The 15786-nt window shown below is 40.8% G+C and overlaps 3 protein-coding genes across 5 annotated transcripts; 1 reads left to right on the top strand and 2 right to left on the bottom strand.

The window, feature by feature from the left end:
• Window positions 1-852: 852 nt before the first annotated feature.
• Window positions 853-4230, bottom strand: uros (uroporphyrinogen III synthase). 3 transcript variants are annotated; one of them, XM_010738494.3, is made up of 10 exons: window positions 4075-4230; window positions 3536-3619; window positions 3328-3411; window positions 3136-3232; window positions 2420-2494; window positions 1925-1999; window positions 1747-1830; window positions 1530-1615; window positions 1352-1450; window positions 853-1248 (listed from the first exon to the last, which is right to left on the bottom strand). In XM_010738494.3, the coding sequence occupies exons 2-10, from the start codon at window positions 3596-3598 to the stop codon at window positions 1126-1128; spliced, it is 786 nt and encodes a 261-aa protein (XP_010736796.1). In that variant the 5' UTR covers window positions 3599-3619; window positions 4075-4230; the 3' UTR covers window positions 853-1125. The 3 variants fall into 3 exon arrangements, with proteins under 3 accessions (XP_010736796.1, XP_027145267.1, XP_027145269.1); XM_027289466.1 differs by lacking the exon at window positions 4075-4230 and adding an exon at window positions 3902-3967; XM_027289468.1 differs by lacking the exon at window positions 2420-2494.
• On the top strand, window positions 4006-7410 carry bccip (BRCA2 and CDKN1A interacting protein). The gene is made up of 8 exons (XM_027289465.1): window positions 4006-4128; window positions 4503-4647; window positions 5103-5177; window positions 5266-5346; window positions 5454-5540; window positions 5660-5850; window positions 6533-6701; window positions 7224-7410. Exons 2-8 carry the CDS (start codon window positions 4504-4506, stop codon window positions 7392-7394), a joined length of 918 nt encoding a protein of 305 aa, XP_027145266.1. The 5' UTR covers window positions 4006-4128; window position 4503; the 3' UTR covers window positions 7395-7410.
• A 213-nt stretch (window positions 7411-7623) lies between these two features.
• dhx32a (DEAH (Asp-Glu-Ala-His) box polypeptide 32a) lies at window positions 7624-14575 on the bottom strand. Its single transcript, XM_010738381.3, has 11 exons — window positions 14029-14575; window positions 12921-13114; window positions 12012-12384; window positions 11696-11935; window positions 11515-11608; window positions 11263-11412; window positions 10179-10370; window positions 9816-9956; window positions 9150-9340; window positions 8876-9066; window positions 7624-8717 (listed from the first exon to the last, which is right to left on the bottom strand). The coding sequence occupies exons 1-11, from the start codon at window positions 14287-14289 to the stop codon at window positions 8525-8527; spliced, it is 2220 nt and encodes a 739-aa protein (XP_010736683.3). The 5' UTR covers window positions 14290-14575; the 3' UTR covers window positions 7624-8524.
• Window positions 14576-15786: the final 1211 nt, after the last annotated feature.

The raw sequence follows: 15786 nt of genomic DNA, 5'->3' as shown, positions 1-15786 counted from the left end.
GTCTGAATCTTCAAACGGGACCTCTTCCCAGTTTACTGGATTAATGAATCCATATCTAGAGAGAAATAACTATAAGAAACATTCAGTGATGCACTGAGGTTCCTTCTTGGATCGCGTCTTGAAGGTCACCCAGGAAGTCATCATTAAAAGATGCGTCTGAATCTTCAAACGGGACCTCTTCCCAGTTTACTGGCTTAATGAATCCATATCTAGAGAGAAATAACTATAAGAAGCATTGGTTACATTATATAGTTTATATATAATCAATTATAATATGGAAAAATTGTGAGATTTTTTTTACCTCTGCTGTGTACTTGTCCGTTATACCCTCAGCTTGGTGAGAATACCTCTGCTGTGTACTTGTCCGTTATACCCTCAGCTTGGTGAGAATTAAGCATCTGCACATCAGAATGATCCCGATTATGGAAAAGTTTCTCCGCATCAGCTGAGCTAATGCTCGTCCAAAAAAGCAAAACTATCAGCTGGATCAAAGTCAGCATCGTGGCGTCGGTTTACTCATGTCACTATACAAGTGAGATGATTGCCAGAAGAAGCCAGAGTGCTTTATAGGCAGATCCTGAGTTTCTCCACACCCATCTAAAAGGTGCAACCCTCTGGAAGTATCCCACTTTCCTCAGCTTTGTGTGAAAGGTAAAGCTGCTCAAGTTGACTGAATTGTATGGATGTGCTATACATGCTCCAGTGGTTTTAAATGGACTGTTGTTGACCTGTGGAAAGAAGTTAAAACCTTCACTTTCATGTGGACAATAACAGTAACAGCCATGGCTTCTGCCAACACCTGCTTTGAATAGAACACACACACTTTCACAATGAATGATCACTCACCAAACCTTCAATATAATAGCTCAAGTTTATTTTCCAAAACAAATGCTACATCAACTTTCTTGTGCAAGGTTAACATAAATAGAAATATATCATATCCACTTATATTTTTTAGGCTTTACTGGCACAAAAGGCTTCTTTTTCACATACTAATTTTAACTCAACTTAGCTGATAGACATAGAAATCTGGTAAGAAGTAAGACAAATGACAATAAATACAAATAATACAGAACATACAAAGATATCGCGATAAAGCAGATGCATTTCAGAGCCTGTGGGTGGTCACTGTAGAGCTTTGGCTATCGCTGCAGCCAGGTGTTCAGCCGTTGGCTTTTCTGCAACACAGCTGACATGCAGACCTTCTGCTGTCATGGTGGCTTCTGTAGTAGGCCCTATGGCTCCAAACTGGGAACAAAGAAGTTTCAGTGACAGTCAGAGGCATTGAAGATCTGTAAATTGCTGCAGATTCATGCATTATTTTATGCGTGTGACTGTGAGGAGGCCATACCTTTATCTGACACAGCTCCTCACCCGACAGCCTCTGTACCACTTCCAGGCAAAACTTCACTCCTGATGGACTGAAGAAAGCGATGCTGGCTGGAGTGCCCTGTAAGTGCACAGACTAATGAACAGTTGCTCTCGTTTAATAAAAGGTACTTTAAAATGCAGTGGGAGTTGGGTTTTACCTGCTCTGTGAAATAGTTCTTAAGATTTTTTTCCAGATCTGGATGTTCAACTGTTTGATAGACAGTCAGAGTCTCTAGGGGCACTCCTGGAAACAAAGACACAGATCCCCACTGTGATAAAGGTAGTGCAATTATTATTTTATAATTAGCGTAACCCCAGTGGGACTTTTATCACCTTGAGTTTTAATCGTGAGGCACAACAAGGGAAAATGCTTACCATTGTCCCTTAAAGCCGTAGGCAAGACTTCTCTTTTGATTGAGCCACAGGGGAAGAAAAGTGGTGGAATATTTGTGTCCTCTCCTGTGAAGTATAAGGTCATATCAGTGATCAGAACAATCATACATTTCCTCTTAAACTTTACTGTGAAAAAGGTGGTTATAAAATCACACCCTACGCTCAATGATAACACGTGACAGGACCTCTGCTGTCCCTGTGTCCTCGCCTAAAGGGTTCAGTCCCAGATTTTTTACTGTGCAGGAAAAAAACACAAAAAGAGTTGTTGTGAAATACTGACATGACCGACATGTTACAGAATACTTACACATAAATAATTTAGTCAAATCATTTCAAGTAATTCAATTCCTAAACACACGACTCATAAAATTGACAACAAAGAGATCAAGAGTCACTGAAGAAAGAACGTAAGGCACCTGTCAGGAAGGTGCTACACCTGCTGGTTTTCTCAAAACAAATATTTGCACAGCAAACAGTCACATGTGCACAACCTATTTCCAAATGACTTAAGGTGGTAACATCACTTCACACACTTCTGTAACACCAGGTGCCTGCCACACTCTGCTAGAATGAGCATTAATGTTTAATATAGCAAGGGTTTGTAAAAAGCTCAAACATGGAAGGACAAGTGTTTTTATATGTAACAATAAATTACCTAGTGCAGCAGTTGTCTTCCCAACCACATAGACGGACTTGGTGTTCCACTTGTCTTTCACAATGTTGTCCCACTCTGAATTAATAATTAGGAAATGGATAACATTTAAACAAGGAAATTGTTTTGATATCAGTTAGTTGTGCAGAAATGCAGGACACAGACCATATCTACATCTATATCTATATCTATATCTATATATATAGATATATATTATTATGTTGTTGGAAGGCTGTTGATTCCTCTTGTTATAAAAATTAGGGTTATACTGGGGTGCAGATGTTTTAACTCATATAGTGTATGTGTGTGTTTTTTGCATGTCTCGTGCACTCTTCCCTTATTTGGCCTGTGTTTAACTGAGGCTGGCAGGGAGAGATAATTATAGATCAATAGTACAAGGACAAGAGAAACAGGTTAGGGAAGTATCATTTGAAGAACCATAAGGTTCATTACTGAGCAGAAAACCATAAAAGGATGTTATGATATTAACTGTATCAGTAGGGAGGTGTCCGAGACAGCCCATTAAAAAAAAAGTATAAGAACCAACTGTTAGAGCTCCTCAGGGAGCCTTTTCTCTGTAACCCTTATTGTGTGTTGTACTGTTAAATGCTCCTTCTTGTATGAGAATAATAAATTCAACTTAAACTTTGATACTTTGAATCCAGTCTTCCTTATTCAATGGTTTTTCTTTAAAAAAAACAACCCATAACACCTCTCACCTTTCCTTATTTTTTCATCCTCTAAGCACATCTTCACAGCGTCCACTGCTCGTGGACTGGTAAACACAAGACCCCCATATTTTTCTGGCCGGAAAAGCTGAAACGATAGCAAAAACAAAAACAGATACATGACACATGAAGCAATAAATTTGAAAATGAAATGAATAAAACAAGCGTAACAACGGTATTTACCGTATCTGACAAGGTGTTCAATGAGACAAACTTAAAAGTCAGCACAGGAATTAGTGTTGCTTTATGTCCATATGATGCCAGCTCCTGTGGAATTAAAGCAACACATTTTTATAATGCAAAACATTAAAAGTGGAGTGACAGCTGCTGATAATACATGTATGAACACAGTGCTGTTAAAACAAATGGATTAAGGGGAAAGTGTATCTACCTTAATGTAAGGATCAGGTCCAGACTCTCCATCTCTTGGCTCTTTGAGAAGTAGTACATGCATCGTGACAAATACCCTAAAACACTAGATCAATAAAAAAACAAACAGAGAAAGAATACAACAGAACAAACCAGCGGAGAAATATTAAAAATGCAACCAAAGTCAGGAAGTCAAAGCTGCAATAACCCTGAGGACAGAGGGTGTGGAGACACAGCAAAGCTAAGCTACACCCTAAAACTGTCATATGCAAAGTGCTGATAACAATACGGCCGAGTCACGATTATATGACCGTGTGTGAGGAGCAAAAAAAGCCACACTTTTTAGTTGAACGTGTGTATGTATGTTTTCTTGTGTGTTATTGTTTACATTAGCAAGACTGACTGGGTGACAGCTGAGCTACGGTAACCACGGCAACCACCGCCTTAATACAAGCTGTCCGTTGCCTAGTGATAATTAGCGGTTAATGTATCTCAGCTGGTGTCGCATAATAATATAGGACACTCAAAAAAAAGACAAAATATAGCATGAAATCCATGTACCTTGAGTTGTCACTACCGCTGAGTGCATGACGACTTCAGACACTGTCAAGAAGGGTAAGCATAACATTGGGATATTTGGCTAACTTCCCCAAAAATCAAGTCTTATTTGAAACATATAATTTATTACGATAGATTTTAGCCTAAAAAAATACACCATATAATGCACACATCGATTCATAACAGTAATATAGTAGTTCAGGCACCGTTTAAATAACTGTCTTCCCCTTTTTTTGGAAAATGGTTTATTCCGTTTCGACAACTGGCGACAAGCCACCATTGCGGCTCCGACGGTCGCTACAGCATGAAGGAAGCAGTCTACCGTTAGAGCCAAAATGGCGGCTTGAGCGCTTCAGTGTCCTGCCTCGCTCTGGCTGAGCTTTAAGCGTCGCCCCGCCCACTCTTTTGACACGTGTGTTCCATGTTTGCAGCATGGCTTCTTCAGCCAAGAGGAGAGCGGTAGGTTTGGGTGAAAATCCCGATGAAAGTGACAACAGCTCGGATGAAAATCTGGAGGACGACGATGATGAGTCCGGGGAGGAGGACAGCGAGGCATCGGAGGAGGAGATAAACGAGGTAAAGGAGGACGCAACTCTTTGAATGTGAATGCTGTGCATGGCCTTGTTAGCCAGCTTGTTAGCTGTCGGCTAGCAGGAAATTATTTTTGCGTTGCTGTCAAACTGAATTTGGGAGATTAGCGTTTCCAAACCAATAAAAAAAATAAAATCATAATTACGTCCTGTACATTGATTTTAACCGCGATTAAAGTAACGTAAATACATGAAATCAAATACTTTGTACGCAAGCAGGCTAGAAACTTTCTGTTATTGTTTCACACTCCTCTGCACAATCATGTTGTACATATTTATCTTTTTTTTCACACATCATTGACCATTTTCTTTTTATGCTTTCTGATTTGCAGTGCTTGCTTTTTCTCACACTATGTTTATTGTTATGTACAGTATATAAAGGTAAATTTCTTGTATGTGAAAACCTACTTTGCACTAAATCTAAATTCTGATCTGATTCAGGAGGTCGTTGTGGACTTTGAAGCCCACACCATTTCAGGCAACGACTACAACGGCATCAAGAAACTCTTACAACAGGTTTGGGATCTAATTTATAATTTATCTAGATAGTGTTGGGCATGAGTATGGCCTCGCTGATGTGACGTCTGTTCTGTTTTGGATACAGGTCTTCCTGAAGGCTCATGTTAACACATCAGAGATGACCGACATCATCATTCAACAGAATCATGTTGGGAGTGTCATCAGAGTGAGTCGCTCAGTATTTTTTTTTTAACCTCATCTCAGATTTCAGATGTAACTTTTGAGCAGTTTGAGCTCTAACGTGTATTCATTCATCCCTTCACTGTGCTCCAGCAAGCCGAGGTGCCAGAAGACAGTGACGATGACGATCCAGATGAAGTGTTCGGCTTCATCACTATGCTCAACCTCACAGAGAGAAAGGTAACACCACCGGCCTTGCATACTAACTGGCTACCGGAGGCTCTGATAATGTAGGAATGAACACAGGTGAAGCTAGTTCATTCATAATTTCACTGTGTGCGTCTGATGCTGTTTGGCAGGGTGTGCAATGTGTAGAGGAGGTGAAGGAGCTGATCGTGGATCAGTGTGAGAAGAACTCAGCGAACCACAGCGTGACGGAGCAGCTAGAGCAGATCCTCAGTGACACCAGCAAGCCTGTGGGGCTGCTGCTGAGTGAGCGCTTCATCAACGTGCCACCACAGATTGCTCTGCCGCTGCACAGACAGCTCCAGTGAGTTTGACTTTGTTGCCCTTTATTTCCTGCGCCTGTTAAAAAACAGCATTGCGTTATGAAGATGGCAACAAAAGTCTGTCATCGTTGTTCCAGTTCTAAAATAGGGTATTTAATACTTCTATTCTTGCAGAGAATGCAACAACATATTGCGTGTTTCCACTGCATGGTATTGCTCAGCTTCACTCACTCTTTTTTGGGTTTTCTATTGTCAAAAGTTGTTGATGATTTCCAAGTGACCTGAGCCTGATCAGAAGCTCTATTTTTTTTCCCCACTGAGGATTATGTCTAGTAAGAGAATCTGAATTTTCATTGAAATTTATGTTGCAATTTTAATCTCAGTAGAACTAATAGAAGCAGAGCAACAAGAAGCGTTCAGATTTATGGATTGTGTGTTTTTGAAGACAGCAGCCAAACTACATCTGAAACCTTTTATAATCAGGGCGATTGATGTACCATTTCCCTCTGTAGCTAACTTTCACTTTGACTCCATTGTTGGAACCGAAATGGATACTTGACCTGAAATGTTCAAGATATGTTTACCCACTTTTCATGAATGCATTTAATCTGAAGGGTGGTTTGAATAGAAATTGAAAAGCATCCTTCATGGTCCAAAATAAATGTGTCTTTTTTTAAAGTGTTTTGTGCGGGAAAATAAACTGAATATAATTCTGTCCTTCAGAGAAGAGATAGCTGAAGCTCAGAGGACAAATAAGCCAAGTGGGAGATGTCACTATTGTCTGATGATCAGCAAGACCTGCAAAGAGGCGAGCAAGAATATTCCAGCCAGAGGAGGAGCTCCCAAAGAGGAATACTTGTTTGTCAATGCAGAGGAGGAATTCTTCTATGAGGTAAAGTCGAGTAAAAAAGGGTTTTATAATATACAGTGGTCCCTCGTTTATCGCGGGGGATACATTCTAAAAATAACCCGCAATAAACGAAATCCACGAAGTAAGTTTTACAATTATTATACATGTTTTAAGGCCGTAAAACCCCTAACCACACACTTTTATACACCTTTTTACGCGCATTTTGTACAGTACTCCCTTAAACAGGACGCAGAACACAATGCGCGTTCATACTGTACAGTACGCTGTAAAAAAATTCGTGAAACAGCGAGTCCGCGAAAAGTGAACCGCAATATAGCGAGAGACGACTGTACAGGGAGGGGGCAGTATTTATAATATTTGAATAATAAAACTTTATTGTTCTTAAGATCTGAACTAAGCTAAAACATAATGGCCTCAAATGGTGTGTTTTGCCATTTTATTATTTAGGTGTACCAAGAAAAAAAGAACAAAGGAATTATGTAAAACATTTGTAATTGTGTCTAAATGTTCTCGCAGATCTAACTGTCTGTATTCTCCTCACAGCAAGCCATCATCAAGTTCCACTACTCTGTCCAGGAAGAGGCAGACTCCTGTTTGAGCGGCAGGTGGTCGTTCGACGACGTACCCATGAAACCTTTCAGGACAGTGATGCTGATACCAGCGGACAGAATGCCTGTCGTTATGGACAAACTCAAAGAATACCTGACTGTGTGAACCTCACAATAAAACACACTGAAGACCTTCAGTCTCATGGGAATGGTTTGATATATTGTTACGAGGCAAAATGTTTTGGTGTCATCAGCAACTGTAGTGTCAGTATTGTAAACCTGACATTTGGTACATGTAATTTTTTACAAATGCCTGGTCCACGTACACATACCCTGCTTATACTGTGGAAATATATACGGTTTTATCATGTGACTATAAAAACAAACTAGTCATGTCTTTTTAAAAAGGCTCACTTTATTACAAAGTTATGAACCAAGACAACTGAATATGATGAATCTTTTGTGTTAATCTCAGCATCTGATCTGTGAACTTGGAGTCCACTTTCAGCAGATTGTAGAGGGAGGGTTGTATCATTGCCATTAAGTTAAATTAATGAGTGAACTCTTGATTACGGTGTATGCCCTTGATGACATAACTTGGTAGAAAGTACATTTTCACAAATTTGATCTGGATAGTTGACACATTCGGGAGAAGAGTCTTCTCCCGGGGAAAATTCAGGAATGATATCTCTGTAGATTTCTTGCCACTGATTAATAATAAATGCATTATATATCTGCATGCTTTGACAGTCATTTAGTTTCTTAATCTGACAGCATATCAAACCATACATACTGTTTCATGTTTCAAAATCTTTACATACCATGGTCACCTGGAGAGAACCAACATATCTGAAAAGAACAGCTTGGAAACAAGGGAAACAGACTGAAGTAACTTGTACACGCATCAAAGCGTTAGACCATCTCTTTGAATATGCTTTTTTTTGTAGTTATGTGCACAGGAGGTGTGATTGGATGTTTTTTTTTGTACTGCAGTACATCCACCTGCAGCCCCTGTGCTGCTCATTAAAGTCGAAAAATCTAAACAGCTGTCACAGTACTCGCATTTCCAGACAGACTTTAGGGTAAACCAGAGCTGGTAAAAGGCTGAAAATAAAACCTTCAGATGCTTGCACATGGCAGCATACCATTTCACAAGGCAACACTTCCACCCAGTAGGAGAGTTGACCTTCTTTGCTTGAGTACACGTGACCATCCAAAACGACTTTTAAAGCAATGTAATAACTTAATATTACGGTTTACAAGCAAGAAATGCATTTGGTGACACAGATTTTCACATCACTGAATCACACATCTGTCTTGCGTCTGTTGCACCACTGCACAGCCGCTGTCAGCGTCGTTGCCAATTGTAGCAGCTTTTTGTTTCTCGTCTTCACGTTTTCCATCCGGGTCCAACATGTCTTGCAGTATGTCTTTGCTTTCGCTAGGGGGCAGGTTGTAGAAGAAATACAGCGGTGCTATTTGAATGAATCTGAAATGACAGAAACAGAACAGAAATGACTGATTAGTCAAACAAGGGAGAATATTTTCAATGCTTATTTTTACATTTAAAAAAAACAACTAATATTTTAAAGGATTCAAATTCCAATCTGCTTGAACACATGCAATATCCGATATGAGTTCACTTACACTTGAGGGGAAATTTCAGAGATTGTTCTAATGCAGTTGTTCTCTGACAGGGTGTAGTCATGGAAAACGACCCACTCTGGCAGCCCCAGCTTGTGCGACTGAGCCCCGTAGCCAGAGAGCGGGTGCACGTTGGCCACGTGCTTGTGTGTCAGGATGAAGTAGTTCCCTGCGCCATCCACATCTCGCGCAATCTATGAGTGGGAGAGACACCGTAGACTTGAGTTCAACAGAATTGCTGGAGGCAAACTCATTAATGCTGACACTTCACACATACCTGCATGAAGAACCCAGCCAGCAGGGCTCTTTTGATGTTGTGGGTGTTGGTTTTGGTTCCGAACGAGGGCTCAGAGATGGGGAGCTCGATCCTGTTCAAAGTGTCGTTCAACTCTGATCGGATGGCCTCAGCTGTCTTCAGGGCGGAGTAATCTAGGAAATAGTCCTGGCACCACTTTTCAGCACTGAAGTCTGAAACGTACAATGACGTAGAAATTTGGTTTTAAACTTAGGCATGCCTTGAAACAAAAATTAGAGAATTATTTAAAACTATATATAAAAAACAAAGTTTTTGCTTGCTTTCTGCTTCCATCCTTAGCTGGATGTCACAAAATGTTTGCAAATTATTAATATTAATTAATTAATTAATAATTGTATAGAGGCTTTTGTTTTAATTCAGGGGACCTTGTAGTTATTAGAGAGATAGATCATGGACCCACTCCTACATACATTATATTGCATAAAATTGTGATAAATGATTCGATACGCATCTATATACACGGGTTACGATACGATACAAAAACGATATACGTTTATTACAGACCGATTCGTTCACAATCCTAGTAAGGATACAGAGTCAGTGAGTCACGCTGTACTGCAGCTTGTTTAAAAATTTATTATTTCACTGAAGTGTTTCTGATGTTTCTGTTCACTAACTGTGTCTTACACTGTTCTCTCTGGCTTCGCTTGAAGGCATTGTAGATGTTTATGAGAGTGAAGTGATCGCCTTCAGGGTGCTGGAACTTTCTGTGACACTGAACTGCCTCGTGGGTTGTGCCAGCAGGTGGCTCTAGAAAGCAGCTTGGCGCTAAAAGACAAGGAAACAACAAGGTCAGCATCACAGAGACAAGCCACCCTTACTTAAGACCATCTGGTCCAGTGTCGGAAGAGAAACTCCAGCTTTGTATGAGCTACTACAACAATGTCCATCTGGTGACTCTGCAAACCAATTAAAGGATCTTCACTTATTAAGAGTTCTTGTAAGAAATCTTACTCTGATTAATAAGTTAGACACATGCCATATGCGTACCTGTCAGCATTGCTGCTATCGTCAGCATCTCACACACACAGTCAAACTCGCAGGATGCTAAGAGCGCTTTGGCCATCTGAGGGTCCAGAGGGATTTCAGACATTATGATGCCAATCTCAGACAAGTTGCCATCGTCATCTAAAGCTGCGAGGTAATCCAGCTCCTCCAACGCCTGCATGAGACCCTCAGGATCTGCAGCAAGGAACACAACAGTATGAGTTTCATACATAAAGTCCATAAGTCAAAAGACAGTGTCTGATCCCTGTTAGAAATTGCTGTGGTTGGGGCAGCTGGTAAAGCATCCGCCCCATGTATGAAGGCTGAGCAGCGGCCCAGGGTTCGAATCCAACCTGCGGCCCTTTGCTGAATGTCGTTTCCCATCTCTCTCTCCCCACATTCCTGTTACTCTTCAGCTGTCTCTGTCAAAAATAAAAGCTTGAAAAAGGCCAAAAAAATATCTTAAAAAAAAAAAAAGAAAGAAAGAAAGAAATTGTTGTGGTAGACAAGCTGACATGAATGGGCTGAAAACAACATTCAGACTGCACCAATTTTCTCCAGGATGGTCTAATTTCTCTATAAATTCCAACCTATGCCATTGCCTACAAAATTATTTTAAAGTTGATCTAGTCACGTAAAATCCTACATGCAGATTTCTCCATTTCCAACATAAAAGGAAAGCATATTAGGGCATGTAACTTCTGTGAGAAATACAAAGATATCACAGAATATTTGGTCTGTAACACTCCTCTTCATTGTACTTGTCTGGTGCTGCGCTACAATGTTAATCGTTAATGAGCTGGCCTCTTTTAGCCTGTTCTGTTCATGTTAGGGAGGGTCAGAGAGCAGACAATAGTTAGTAGCACGGCCTTGTCAGCTCAACTAAATCATGGCTGGCTGGGCCCAAACAGCTACACAGAGCAAATCCATCTGTACTTCCTCTAGCCAATAGATTCAAAAAAATCCTTCCACATGCACCTCTGTGTTTTATAGTGGCGCAGAAATGCTGCCTGTGGGAACCAGTAACCTGAGAATAAAAAATTATGTTTCTCTTGTAACCTTGTGCCAGTTCCACTAGCAGGCTAACCTGGTCTGTCGATGAAATCACACTGTCCAAGGCCGGCTATTTCCATCCTTTTTAAGAATAGAACTGTTGGTGTAATGTTGGACTCCATGATCTGTGGGGAGTTTTCTGCAGGAAGCTGGTTGTCCTCTGGATACAGGCAGAAACATTTACCTGGAAAATTAATGTAGAGTCAGTAAAGCAAAAAAGCTGACACACTTTTACAGGAAACTATTAATTCTGATGTTGTTTCTCCAGCATATCAGTCAGACATACTTGCTGGTCCAGACAGCTGCTTACGTAGGTCTGCCTGACATTGACTGATCGGTCGAAGTACCTCAGAGTTAGCTCTTATCCTTGGATTGTATACCTACAATGTCCAAACCACATTTGCAATTCAATATCAGCACATTACGCATTTTAAGGTCGATTTTGTTTTGTTGGGGAAAAAACTAACCATCTTTTTCTGGACTCCTGTATCAATGACAAAGCTGATAGACTCTGTAGCCCACCACATATCCTCATCCTTTTGGGTAGAGAGGAAAACCCTCCTGGACCTCTTGGAATCGGGTTGCACAGTTGGGACAGGAGGTGGCCCTCCATGGCCTGGGCACAGAACCAGAGGCACCATCTGGCCAAGCTCTGCTCCAAGCCTGGTGCCTTCTCTCTGTAGGATGCTCTGGGCACAATGAACCTCCTTCAGAAGAGATAACAAGCAAAGTAAAACCAGTCTTAGCTTCAGGCCAGTGAAAGCACTCAAACAAATCTCTTACCTGAGCTGAGGCAAAAAACACAACAACATCGCCGTCCTCTTTGGTTCGATGGATCTCCAGCACCAGTCTCAGTGCGGAGTAGAAGTAGTCTTTGTTGCCGCTGTTGCTGTGGACCACCCTGGCAGGAGAAGAGGGCTCCAGGCTGATGAGTGGGATATGGCCGTAGTGGCTCAGCAGCTTGGCAGTCATGGGTGGAATGGCGAGGACCACCACTCTGAGGTCAGGCCTCTGTAGCAGGATGTCCTTGAGGAGGCCCAGCAATATGTCTGTGCTAACTGTCCTCTCATGGGCCTGGTCAATGATAATGACCCCGTAGTGCTCCAGAAAAGGGTCTGACATCATCTCCCTCAGCAGCATATCATCAGTGCAGTACCTGAGTGATAAATCCGTGAAAGAGTATCATCATTTTTTGAGTAACAAGAAGTGTTTTATTGCTTATGACGTAAATTTCTCTTCATTTGTGTGAGCAAAAACGGTGAGAAGATGCTTCATTTAAAAGTTACACCAGATTGTTTTAAGTCAAGACCATCCTGTTCATGTAGCTTTCTCAAATAAGAAAAAAGTTCTCAAATAACTTGCTTTATTTGACTAAACATCTAAAACCTCAAAGATGATATCACAGCAAATCCTCCATTTGAGAAGCTGGAAAATAAACTCGTTGTCATTGTTCTGAGATAATGAGATTTCACTTGTTTGATATATTGCATGAGCATAATATTGAAAGTTGCTCACTTCATCTACACTGAAGCAGCTGGGGTTGTGCACTGTCCATGATATGAGTGAGGAGCAAAGCAAAAGAAAAGATGAAGAGTGACGGAGACTGTTTGAGGATGGTATTAAAATGACAATCAAACAAGCAGCTGCTGCTGCTGGCTGCGCAACAGACAGACTGAGAGCTTGTCAACAAACCTCAGAACGGTTTCAGAGGAGCAGCAGGTCTCCAGAGGGATGGTGTAGCCCACTTCATGGCCTATGTTGACGTCCATCTCGTCAGCCACGCGTAAGGCCAGATCTACAGCCTGCTGTCTGTTTGTCTGTGTGCACACAACCATGCCGTGCCGGTACTGGGCAGACAGACAGAACTCCGCGCACCACTGAGGGACCTGAAAGAGAAATATTACTAAACATTAACCTTTCACACTTCATTGGATGCCTTGACAGTGCTTCAGAGTACTAATTCTCTATCATTTTCCTTTCACATGAACTCGGTTTTCAGTGGCAGGCACCCTTTTCAGGATCGTACCAACAGCTTTTGTTCAAAACACACAGCAAAGCAAACAGTGACAGGAGATATCCTATGGTATTATCACTCATAATGCAAAATTGCTTTGGCAGCATGAGGCAGCTCCAGCGGATCAGGGCTTAGCAGCAGGAGGTCCCCTAACACCCATGCTGGAGCCTTTGTGAAGCTCGACTGTGAGGCAGGAGCTTGGACAGCCTCACAGTGACACAACAGCATCTGCTGAGCTGGGCAGCTAGTTCACACACACACACTCGCATAATGGTACTCTTTCCATACAAGTAGAAAAATGTCACAAGAACCAAAACTATGTCAAAAAGAGAAGATGTGCGGTTTAGTAGATAAACATGGAAATGCTGGGCAGAAAAATACACAACTGAAAAGGGTTTACTTCACATTTAAATCAAATCAACAGGAGCAGGCCTCTCAAATTTGCTGTTGACTGAATAGACTGGACCCGAGCATGTGGTAACAAACTGCATGCAAGTCATACAAATTGGATTATGCTTTGGTATTTGAATCCAGCCTGAAGGAAGTCGAAATGTGCAAGAGTAGAATAAAAGATGGATAAGTAAAGAGGGGATGCACTATTCTTTATCTCTAATGCCCCAAGGCCACAAAGAAGCTCAAAAATCAGATTCCAGTCAAATGTAAATGAAGGCAGTTGAAGCATCTACTTCTTTTGGAAAAAAAAACAAGCTGAGAGCTGCAAACTTTAATAAAACCTCTTTTCTACATCCCTCTTCCTTTATAATTTATATTCATATATGGTCTTACCTGTGTACTCCTCCCAGTCTTTGCTGTGCCGGACACAATAAGCAGCTGGTTGTTTACCAGAGCATCTTCAAACTCGCACCTGGCTTTCCAAACAGGTAGAGTCTTCCTCTCTTTTAGTAATTTGTAGTAACGTGAGGAAAAGGGCAACCCATCGAACTGATTTAACTCCAGATCATCTCCAAAGCCGAATGAATCTTCTGCAGGACATTCCTCACTTTCAGGGTCTTTGTCAGGCTCTTCTGAATTATTTACCTCCGACATGACACATATATTTCTGTTAATCCATATATATCTGCTAACCTAAGCTCTTCCTACCACTCCATGCACGGGTCCATGTCGAAAATATCCAAAAAACGATCAGTCTTCAGCTTACAATATATACAATATTCGCGTACTTGGACGGAACACCTGATAAATAATCAGACTCTCGGCTTCCTAACTTCTAAAACTACATGTATTAAGCTGTTCAAAGTTTGAACTTGTTCTGTTTGGAGCTGGCTGACGCGTTAATGCGCACCGGCGCGTAATTTCTCCCCAGCGTGGTTTCACACGTGTTTTGATTCGCACAGGGCTTTACATTCACTGCTGAGCAGTGAATCAGACAGTCATAATCATATCGCCTGCTTATCCAAAAACTATCACGTGTAAAGTAGCGGGGGAACTATGATACTAATGTTCCTAAATATCCTCAAAAATATCTCATGACATTTAAAAATAAATACATAAATACAGCCATAAATAAGCTTTCCTTATAATTACTACAGATTACATTATTATAATCAGAACTTATCAAGTGTCTCCAGTCATAATTCAGATACCATAAATATAGTATCTTAAAGTATGAGAATATGACTTCCTATTTATGAGGGGGGAAACATTTAATAATATGGGGGAAAAAGTATTTGGACTAGTTTGTTTTTTTTCCTAGCTTTCAAAAGATCATAAGTATATATAGTATAAGTATATTGGAGGTAAACCACCTAATAAAACTATTTGAACTCCTCATCAAGTTCATCTTTATCATGCTGCAGCTTCTCCACAAGGGAGAGCTGTTCAGTCCTTCTCCTTCCTAAATATGAACAAAGCATATTTCACTTGTTTGATTAACCATCAAACAAGTGAAATAACTCTACTGTCTGCAAACATATGGCCTTCATGTCTAATGGGTACCAAGAACAAAACAGAGTAGCAAGCATGCAGTGGCTGAATGTACTTGCACTTGAGTATTTACTTGAATATGTCTCTATGTATCTAAAATCAGCCCATGTTGACATTGGTTCTTGTGTCCATGGTAATGTATTGACACTGTGAAAGGACTGTGACTTCTGTACATTTAGCTGGTAATACTGTACTCTTACCATCTTCTTCTTAGTCTGGAGCTGAGCCCGTGTCTTCATTGTTATCATGCGGACTGGCTTTGATTCATCATTAGAAATGGATTTATTTTTTTCATGCTGTTTTCATCGTTTCAATCACACACACACACACACACTTCACCCCTCCATTGAATCCTGACAGGCAACACACACAAACACACAACTCCCTGCACCTGTATTGATTGAAGCATTTGTATCCCTTACAAAGACCTTGTCAAATTGCTTTTAGAAAAAAGGTCTCAGACTGTTGAAATAAGGTAAGCTGCTTCAGGTGTCAGTGTCAGTTGATAAAAACCAATTTGAAACCTCAAACCTTTCTGAGAATAAAAAGACTGCTCTAAAATGTTAAATTACACTTATTATTGTATTCAGCGTTCAATCT

The sequence above is a fragment of the Larimichthys crocea genome, chromosome XVI, assembly GCF_000972845.2.
Source record: "Larimichthys crocea isolate SSNF chromosome XVI, L_crocea_2.0, whole genome shotgun sequence".
NCBI lineage: Eukaryota > Metazoa > Chordata > Actinopteri > Sciaenidae > Larimichthys > Larimichthys crocea.
The sequence above is the reverse complement of the archived record's forward strand: the minus strand, read 5'-3'. Positions and strand labels throughout refer to the sequence as shown.

Coding starts and splice junctions, on each gene's coding strand:
- bccip (XM_027289465.1), top strand. CDS start 4,504: ATGGCTTCTTCAGCCAAGAGGAGAGCGGTAGGTTTGGGTGAAAATCCC. Junction 5,541..5,659: donor TCAACCTCACAGAGAGAAAG/GTAACACCACCG, acceptor GCTGTTTGGCAG/GGTGTGCAATGTGTAGAGGA. Junction 5,851..6,532: donor CCGCTGCACAGACAGCTCCA/GTGAGTTTGACT, acceptor TCTGTCCTTCAG/AGAAGAGATAGCTGAAGCTC.
- dhx32a (XM_010738381.3), bottom strand. CDS start 14,289: ATGTCGGAGGTAAATAATTCAGAAGAGCCTGACAAAGACCCTGAAAGT. Junction 9,067..9,149: donor TGGCTGGGTTCTTCATGCAG/GTATGTGTGAAG, acceptor TCCCACTCATAG/ATTGCGCGAGATGTGGATGG. Junction 8,718..8,875: donor TCTGAAATTTCCCCTCAAGT/GTAAGTGAACTC, acceptor CTGTCATTTCAG/ATTCATTCAAATAGCACCGC.
- uros (XM_010738494.3), bottom strand. CDS start 3,598: ATGCATGTACTACTTCTCAAAGAGCCAAGAGATGGAGAGTCTGGACCT. Junction 3,412..3,535: donor GACCTGATCCTTACATTAAG/GTAGATACACTT, acceptor TTAATTCCACAG/GAGCTGGCATCATATGGACA. Junction 2,495..3,135: donor GGATGAAAAAATAAGGAAAG/GTGAGAGGTGTT, acceptor TTATTAATTCAG/AGTGGGACAACATTGTGAAA.